This window comes from Geotrypetes seraphini, chromosome 3 (genome assembly GCF_902459505.1).
Source record: "Geotrypetes seraphini chromosome 3, aGeoSer1.1, whole genome shotgun sequence".
Taxonomy (NCBI): domain Eukaryota; kingdom Metazoa; phylum Chordata; class Amphibia; order Gymnophiona; family Dermophiidae; genus Geotrypetes; species Geotrypetes seraphini.
This window is the reverse complement of record NC_047086.1, coordinates 260,113,958-260,123,425: the sequence shown is the minus strand read 5'-3', so window position 1 is coordinate 260,123,425 and position 9,468 is coordinate 260,113,958. Positions and strand designations below refer to the sequence as shown.

General features: G+C 43.3%; 1 protein-coding gene across 1 annotated transcript in view; it reads right to left on the bottom strand.

The window, feature by feature from the left end:
* Window positions 1-427: 427 nt before the first annotated feature.
* Window positions 428-9,468, bottom strand: part of POLR1B (RNA polymerase I subunit B) — a 185,312-nt gene continuing 176,271 nt past the window's right edge. Inside the window, exons 13-15 of the mRNA XM_033936548.1 lie at window positions 3,270-3,466; window positions 2,452-2,705; window positions 428-1,420 (exon numbers count right to left, since the gene is read on the bottom strand). Coding sequence (XP_033792439.1) covers window positions 538-1,420; window positions 2,452-2,705; window positions 3,270-3,466 — 1,334 coding nt within the window. The 3' untranslated portion in view covers window positions 428-537. The remainder of the gene's footprint in view (window positions 1,421-2,451; window positions 2,706-3,269; window positions 3,467-9,468) is intronic.

Genomic DNA, 9,468 nt, shown 5'->3' with positions numbered 1-9,468 from the left:
AAAGTGGCATGCAAACATCATTGATCCAATCAATAGGCATCCCTGTAGCTCAGGGATCTCAAAGTCCCTCCTTGAGGGCCGCAATCCAGTCGGGTTTTCAGGATTTCCCCAATGAATATGCATTGAAAGCAGTGCATGCACATAGATCTCATGCACATTCATTGGGGAAATCCTGAAAACCCGACTGGATTCCGGCCCTCGAGGAGGGACTTCGAGACCCCTGCTGTAGCTATAAGGATAAGTCTTCCTCTCCTAGTTCCTAGGATCACTGCATCTTATACATCACAGCCTCTACTGACTCCATGACCTTAAGCTAGGTTTTGAACTATATGGCAACAGGCAGTCGTATAGCATTTGATCTCCCTGAGAAAATTAATTTGCATATTATCTTAATAGCAACTCTGCCCATGGCAAAGAAGGACTTCTGAGGACTATAACCTTTCTTTATTTTTCTGTTATAGCACCCTAACTCTCTTTAGAGCAGATTGCAAGTACAGTCATGTCAAAATGTCAGAAAAATTAGCTACTGTCATATAATTAGCTTATGTCAAGCTTCACATTTATGTTCATGGCTGCCAATTCAGCTACAAAGTACCGGAACACGTATGGCACTGAAATTGTGTCAATGGTATTACTTTTTTTACAGATGGTACAGTGGTGCTTTCGATGGCGCAAGGCAGACCAGGCAGGAGGTGGCTTCTCCAATAGAGGAGAGAGCAGGCTGCCACATGCCACACACACATGGGCCATGGAGCGGTCAGAGCAGTTGAAAAGGCGGTCATGCAGCAGGAAGGATGTGCCATGGGCTAAGAGGGCATCACGCTCCATTTCCCCAAAGCGGATCCCTCCCTGCACATTCCTGCCACCAATAGGTTGATTGGTGATCCTGTCTCGGGCTCCAGTTGTCCTCACCTGGAACTTGTCAGAGACCATGTGGCGCAAACGCTGGTAGTAAACCACACCAATAAAAATGTCTGCCTCCAGCTCCACCCCACTGATACCACTGTACAGTCGTTCTGTGCCATAAAAGTTGTAGCCTGCAGCCTTTAACATCTCACCAAAGTAGTCCAAAGCAGAGTTCTCCTCTGAGAAGGTGAATGGTGTGGCATCATGACAAAGGCCATGCAGTGCAGCAGACTTCCCAGCCATGCTCTCAATCAGCATACCAATTGTCATCCTCGAGGGAAAGCCATGAGGATTGAAAAGAATGTCTGGTACCATCCCACTCTCTGTAAATGGCATGTCCTCTGCTGGCCAAAGCCTGCTCAAAATGCCCTTCTGGCCATGCCGGCTGGCAAACTTGTCTCCAATGGTTGGGTTGCGAGGAATTCGCGTAGTTACACAGACACATTTGAACTTTCCATTTCCTGCATCATTACTGCACACTTTGATATTATCCACCACACAACTTTCCTTGTTCCTAAAGAGGGGAAGAGAAGAATGCATACATTTAAAAACAGCTATTAAAAATATTCACAACTTTGTTTAGGACAACCTGGTGCATTTGGGAAGCTTTGTGGAAAGCTTTGTAGCTCATGGCTCATTTTGAGATTTAAAAATAGATAATATTTCAAAAATATGACGACACGATATGAAAAACTGTAAGCCTAGCAGTAACAAGTTTTTAAAAACCTGGAGGAAAAGACCATCAAGAGCAGACTTGAATTAGCAAGGGGTCAAAAATATTTTATAGGAGAAAAGATTACAGGCAGGGTGGATCAGCAGAGAATGGAGAATAAAGAGGGGGAGGGAAAAGCAATTCTGGATCAAAGAAGACTATCAGGACAGGAAAGGAAACCCCACTCAAATATCACAGCCCTGCTGATCCTCCCATTCTCTCTCCATCCCCTCCAAATCTTCTTACCTCACTGCCCACTCCACAATCTCTTCAATTCACCCACTCATCAACCTATCACCACACCTTCTCTGAAACCCTTTGTTGTCTCACCCACACCTCTACAGCCTCACATCTCCTCCAATTCCCTCATTCTATTTTTCTTCGCTCTTGTTCCCCCAATTTCTTCATTCAGTTTTCCAACCTGAGACTTAACTTTAAGAGGAGAACGGCGATGGTAGTTCAAAGCCACATTCTCTGCTGTACTTTGACCTGTGCAGTTCAAGGACAGAACTCTGGGGTCCAAAAGCAGAGGATAACGACTACACAGCCTGACATGTTGTGCTGAGCTGCCCGGAGATACTGGCACTGAATGGAGAAAACTGGAGAAACTGGGAAACCATAACCACTGCCAATGCTCCAGCCCTCAATTTCCTGTCAACAATTCCCTAAGGAGTAGGGAGAGGAATTTGTGGTTTTCCTGTGGAATCACAGAAGACTGGGAGCCCTGCTCATAGCCTACCAGGTCAGATGTGCTTGCTACCTAGCTAACAACATACTATCCAAATGAGTTAAAAGATATCTACAAAGTTAAGAGCAAAAAGTTGGATACTCACTTATAGTAAGTCACAAAGCTTTCCCCTGTGTTGAGACTGATGTAACTGTAATAAGGGTCCCCATACTCCAGTACAGATCCGATGTGTGGCAGCCCATCCCCATCCAGTTTTCCCATGGTTCTTGCATCACCAGCTTTGGTGCCAAACACCAGGCTGTCGTCTCCCTGCTTGATCTTCTCAGCCAGGTCTATAAGCTCTGTCTTGTAGACACTGCCGTGAGCAAAGCCCCTTTCCCAAGAAGCTTTGTTCAAGATCTAAGGAAACAAAAACATTCACTAGAATATTGTTACATTCTTCTGTATAGTCAGAACCATAAAACACTATGATAAATGCAAATATAAGAACATAAGAATCGCCCGTTTTCATTTCCAGCTTTTGTTAAGGGGAGCCCAATTTAGATTCTCCATAAAGTAAGGCCTGCTAGGCCTTGGCATTCTATGAAAGCATGCTCACTTATTAGAAGAGAAGGAAGATGATCTCTATTACAATTACTCTACCCTACTGACCATCCAGCTCCGGGGCTGACAAGGATCATCTAAACTACCATCCCTCCTCCTAATTCTGTCAAAATCCAGAAGTATTAAAGAGGGCTTCAGTATGCTTTAATTAGGGGGGGGTTATTTGAAAATAATTTTAATACAATTTTATACAAACAAAAAAATAAGTTCAAAATTAAAAATATTTTGAAATGAGACTGGTTACATTTTTCTTTTACGTTCAAAACCATACAGATCTTGGATCTGTTGATGAAAAATAATACAATTACTATGTATGATTATAAAATGTTTTTTGGAATTTCTGTTTATCCTCTCAGTTACCATAGCATCTTCCATGTCATAACCAGTATATGAGATGACAGCCACAATTGCATTGGTGCCAGTTGGATAACTATCCATTTCATAGTAATCATACATGTACGGCCGCACCAGAGGGCTCTGGGGAGTCTGAAGGCGATACAATTTATTATCCGATCTTTCCTGGTATGTCATCAGTGGAAAGCCCATGGTTTGCTTACCTACAGAAAAGATGAAAATAGTTTCTGTTATTCCCTCAACAATACTTCCAAAACTCCTAGCAAACAGCATGATAAAATTCACAAATGAAATCCAAGTATGCAAAGTAGAATTAAGAACATAAGAATAGCCTTACTGGGTCAGACCAAAGGTCCATCAAGCCCAGTAGCCCGTTCTCACGGTGGCCAATCCAGGTGATTGTTTTATTGGACTCATTTTAATACATTTTTGACTAACTTTTAGAGACCAAATTCTCCTTTCTCAGGTCAGGTCAGGATACTGTAATACTTTACTGACCTAAGGAAAGAGGGTTTGACCTCTGAAAGCTAATTAAAAAATGTATTAGTCCAATAAAATGGTATTATCTTATTTTCCATTTTTTGTTTTAGTTTTATTTGTTAATTTGTAAAGTGATTTGTTATTTCTCTTTTTTCAAATTTACATCTGCTATCTTTATATTTTGTTCATTATTGGGGGATATGCACCACTGTTTCTTCACCCCCTAAACTATACAGTTCCTTCAGTTTGTAGCACAAGCCAGCATGCTGAATGCTCTGCACTACTCCGATGGTCATAGAATTCCTATGATCGTCAGAACAGTGCAGAACATTCAGCCCGCCAGCGCTAAAAACTTCTTCCGTGCTTTTGTAAAAAGGGGGGGGGGGGGGTGAGGAGGGTATTTTGTGATTACTTATTCCATACTAGATGAGGGTGGTTCTGTGTCCTTTGTGTATGAAAGACATGGTTTTCTATTAGCATTGACCAGCTTTGTTTGGCAAAATGCATCAGGCATGGCTCCTGGGAGCACCTTGAATAAACTTGATTTGAATCTCTGCCGATCTTCTTTTATTCCACGTTGGAATCTTTGGTGGATCACTTGCCTTGTTATTTTGTTACAAATTACCATACATGGAGTGGAACGTACCAGAGGAGTTACAGATTTGGTTGTTTATACATACATATGGGTTAAAGTTGGACAACATAGAGTGAGGCAGTTGAGAGGAGTTGCAAACTTGGTTATTAATACAGACTTATGTTTCGGATAGTATTACTGCTTTACAATGCATTTGAACACTTTTGTATACGTATGGAAAGGGTTCAGAGTTAAAGTCCTGGGCAATAGGTGGGAAGGAAGGGGGGATTTATTCAGAGATGTTTGAGGCTTGCATAGAACTAAAACTGTACACTGGCACTGGTATGGTAATCTTTGTTGTTTTGAATTTTATAATAAAAGAAATACAAGTAGAAATAAAGAAGTAAATAAGAAAACAGGTAAGTAAATGAGGGAGGGGCATAGGCAGGCAGGGGTGGGGTATGGGCGGGGCAGGGCTGGAGGTCTCAGTGCACTTGTGTGCCTAGGGGCCCTCGAAGAATTAATCCTGCCCTGGTCAAGGGATAAAACAAGCACTCAGAGAGGACAAGACCAGAGTGCATAGACTACATAAGAACATAAGAAATGCCTGCACCAGATCAGACCTTGGGTCCATCTAGTCCGGCGATCCGCACACACGGAGGCCCAGCCAGGCCTACCCTGGTGAATACCTTAGTTATTCGTATCCCTCAACGTGGCTTTCAAGAAGATGTGCATCCAACTTGCCCTTAAAACCTTGAATGGTGGTTTCCTCTACAACCTCTTCCGGGAGATCGTTCAAGGCGTTCACCACTCGCTGTGTGAAGCAGAACTTTCTGACATTTGTCCTGGCCCTGGCCCCCCACAGCTTCAGTCCATGACCTCTTGTTCAAGTCACCTTTGACATTGTGAATAAAGTTGTTCCCTGCTCTATTTTGTCGAATCCTTTCAGTATTTTAAAAGTCTCTATCAGATCCCCTCGCAGTCTCCTCTTCTCAAGAGTGAATTATCCTAGTTTTCTGAGGCGATCCTTGAGGCTTGTAGCTCAAGTTCTCCATACCTTTTATAAGCTTCGTCGCTCGCCTCTGCACCCTCTCCAGTAGTATTATATCCTTTATTAGGTAGGGAGACCGATGTTGGACACAGTATTCCAAGTGTGGTCTTACCATCGCTCTATAAAGCAGCATTATGACTAAATGAAATCTTTAATTTTCACCGAGGAAGATGTGAGGGAGCTACTTATGCTAAAGATTTTATTTAAAGGTAACAATTTGGAGGAACTGAAACAAATATAAGTGAACCTGGAAGATGTAATAGGGCTAACTGACAAACTAAAGAGCAAGTCACCCGACCTAAAGCACTGACAGAACTCAAAAATGAAATGCAGATCTACTATTAGTAATCTGTAATCTATCATTAAATAATCCATTGTACTTGAAAATTGAAGGGTGACAATAATTTGGGTCATTCTTCCAGGCAGAGGCTGATTGAAACCAGTGGTTTTGGTTCCAACTGAAACCAAATCTGTTACCAAAATTCACCACTCATTTTGACTAGCTCTGGAACCAAAACCAGTGCCTTGTAGGTCCTCCTGTGCCTGCTGCTACTGCAGCCACACATCCCCTCCCCCACTCCATTAGAGGGTAGTCCGGCCACCCACCCAACCCCAAACTCTTCCACCTTTCCACCATCTGAAGGCCTCCCTTTGCTTAAATGATCAGGTGATCTAGTAGCTTTTTCTGGGCAAGAGCGATCCCCAGTCACTCTTGCCCCTGCAGGATCCTCAGCAAAAATGGCTGCTGAGACTACCACCGAAAATCCCAATAGCCATCTTGGGATTGGAAGCAGCAAAAGCAGGAATAATCTCCAAGGTTGCTCCTGCTTATGCTACTTCCAATTCCAAAATGGCTGCTGGGACCTCCTGTGGCAGTCTTGTGAGGGTGCTACAAGAAGTTTCAGTAGCCATTTTGGCTGAGGATCCTGCAGGGGTAAGAATGACTGGGGATCGCTCTTGCCCAGAAAAAGCCACTAGACCGCCAGGTCATTTAAAGCAAAGATAGGTCCAGGAATGGCCCTCAGATGGTGGGAGAGCAGAAGGGAGAGAGTTATTGCAGGGGGGGGGAGGGGGGCCGGGAAACAGAGTTTGGGTTTCAGACAAAAACACAGAAGCATTTTCAGCCAAACCTGAACCTAGATTTCAGGTTGGTTTCTGAGCCGAATCTAATATTTGGTCAGTCTCTAGTTCCGGGGTAGTCCAGGAAACAAATTGGTGAGCCTCACATCAGTGCCGGGCAAAATGGTAGAAACAAAAGAACACTTTTTTGAAGGTGCAAATAAGAGGATCTGGATTTTCAGAAAGTGCTTGATTATTCCTTAAGAAATTAAAATTTCTTCAGAAGAACTGGGTCCTGATGATTAGAAATGTCCTGAACAAACAGAGTGCATCATATATTTGATTATTCCCATTGTTATATTGTTATTGATTCAAATTCACAAAATAAAGGTTTAAAAAAATGGTCAAGGCATAGGACACAATGTCTTCTTGTAAACTGGTTAAAAGACAGAAAACAGTGTAGGGTTAAATGGTCAAGTCTCTAAATACATACATAAAAAAAGAGCAGCAATCTTCAAACTTGTGCCCTACTTTAGGCAGTCATCAACCAGGAAGCAGTCTCTATAAGCAAGCAAAGTTTGGATGGTGACAATGGTAAAGGGCCCTGGATTTGGTATACCACCTTTCTGTGGAACAACCTAAGCAATTTACATATATGCCGGTACTTTCTCTGTCGCTAGTGGGCTCACAGTCTAAGGGGCAGTTTAGTACAGTTTAACGTGCACTAAAAGAATTACAGTGTTCTCCCCAGAAATTTTTTCCAGCCAGGTGGCATGAAAAAGTAGCCGGGTGGGGTGGGATGATCAGGGGAGAGCGGACAGTCGACAACCAGTCGATAGCCCGGACAGCAGGCACTAAGGACATCCGCTCAAATAAAGGGGAAGAACTTGCAGCAAATGAGGGAGAAAACAATGGAGCGCAAATAGATGCTGTGAAAGACACAAAAAGAACTGTGAAGCCCAGAAAGTCCAAGAAGGCAGCACAAAGGGAGCTTAAATGTATGTACACGAATGCCAGAAGCCTGAAAAATAAAATGGGGGAGTTGGAGACACTAGCAAGACACGAAGAAATAGATATATCATTGGCATAACAGAAACATGGTGGAATGAGGAAAATGAATGGGATACAGTACTGCAGGGATACAAGCTTTACAGACGAGACAGAACAGGGCAGAAAGGGGGAGGCGTTGCCCTATATGTCCAGGAAGGAGTAGAATCTACTGGAGAAGGGAAGGCGGAGGAGAAAAAGAAACTGGAGTCCCTCTGGGTAAAGATCCCCAGACAGAACGGAGCAGACACAAAAATAGAACTCTACTATCGACCCCCCAGGACAGACGGAGGAAACAGACTCTGAGATGATAGAAGAAATAAGACATGAATGTAGTATGGGCAATGTAATGATCATGGGAGACTTCAATTTCCCAGGAATAGACTGGAACCTAGTAACCTCAAGCTGCGGCAAAGAAATAAGTTCCTGGAAATGATGGGTGACTGCTTCCTAGAACAAATGGTAGGAGAACCGACAAGAGGAAACGCCACCTTGGACTTGGTCCTAAATGGCATAACTGGGCAAACAAAAGATGTAGAAGTCACGGTCCCGCTAGGAACGAGCGACCACAGTATGATCTACTTTAAACTCGACATCGGGAAGGGGAAGCGAACCAAGACCCTAACCAAGACCTTTAACTTAAAAAAAGGAAGATATGATAACATGAGAGCCATGATAAGAAAACGGATCAAGAAAAGGATAGCCGAAATCGAAACGGTAGAACAAGCTTGGTCCCTACTAAAAAAAACTATCACCGAAGCACAGAATCTATACATCCCGCAGATAGCCAAAGGAAGGAAAACTAAAGCCAAAAGAGAACCAGCTTGGCTAACCAAAGAGGTGAAGGATGCAGTTAGGGAAAAGAAAGATTCATTCAAAAAATGGAAACGCGAGAAAACAACTGAGGCTTGGAACAGTCATAAAGACGACCAGAAGAAGTGCCACAAGGCTGTGAGAGAAACCAAAAGGGCCTATGAGGAAAAGATAGCCCAAGAGGCCAAAAACTTCAAACCATTTTTTAGATATGTTAAAGGGAAGAAACCTGCAAAGGAGACAGTGGGCCCTCTCGACGACCAAGGAAGAAAAGGATACATCAAAGATGACAAACAGATTGCAGACAGATTAAATTCCTTCTTTGCTTCTGTCTTTACCAAGGAAGACACCATATCAATACCCGAAACAGTGAAAGTTTTCAAGGGGGAAATAGAGGAGAGCCTCACCACAGTGAAGGTGGATCTGGACCAGATATACTATCAGATTGACAAACTAAAAAGTGACAAATCCCCTGGCCCAGACGGAATTCACCCGAGAGTATTAAAGGAACTAAAGGTGGAAATCGGAGAACTACTGTAATCCCTCGCTAACTTGTCAATTAGAACCGGACGGATACCAGAAGACTGGAAGATAGCGAACGTAATACCAATCTTCAAAAAAGGATCAAGGGGAGAACCGGGAAACTATAGACCAGTGAGTCTCACATCGGTCCCTGGGAAAATGGTTGAGGCTTTGATTAAAGACAGCATTGTACAGCATCTGGATAACCATGACCTGCTGAGAGGTAGTCAGCATGGCTTCAGGAAAGGGAAGTCATGTTTGACAAACTTACTTCAGTTTTTCGAGGGAGTGAACAAACAAGTCGATAGCGGAGAACCGGTTGACATAATATACTTGGACTTCCAGAAAGCGTTCGACAAAGTACCACATAGAAACATAGAAAGATGACGGCAGATAAGGGCTACAGCCCATCAAGTCTGCCCACACCATTGACCCACCCTTATAACTCTACTGACCTGCTCTATTAAGTCAATATCCTAGCGACCCTATTCATTGGTATGACCCTCGCAGTGATCCCACATAGGTATCCCATTTATTCTTGAAGTCTGGGATACTGCGGGCCTCGATCACCTGTACTGGAAGCTTGTTCCAATGCTCTATCACTCGTTCCGTGAAGAAGTACTTCCTGACGTCTCCACGAAACTTCCCTCCCCTGAGTT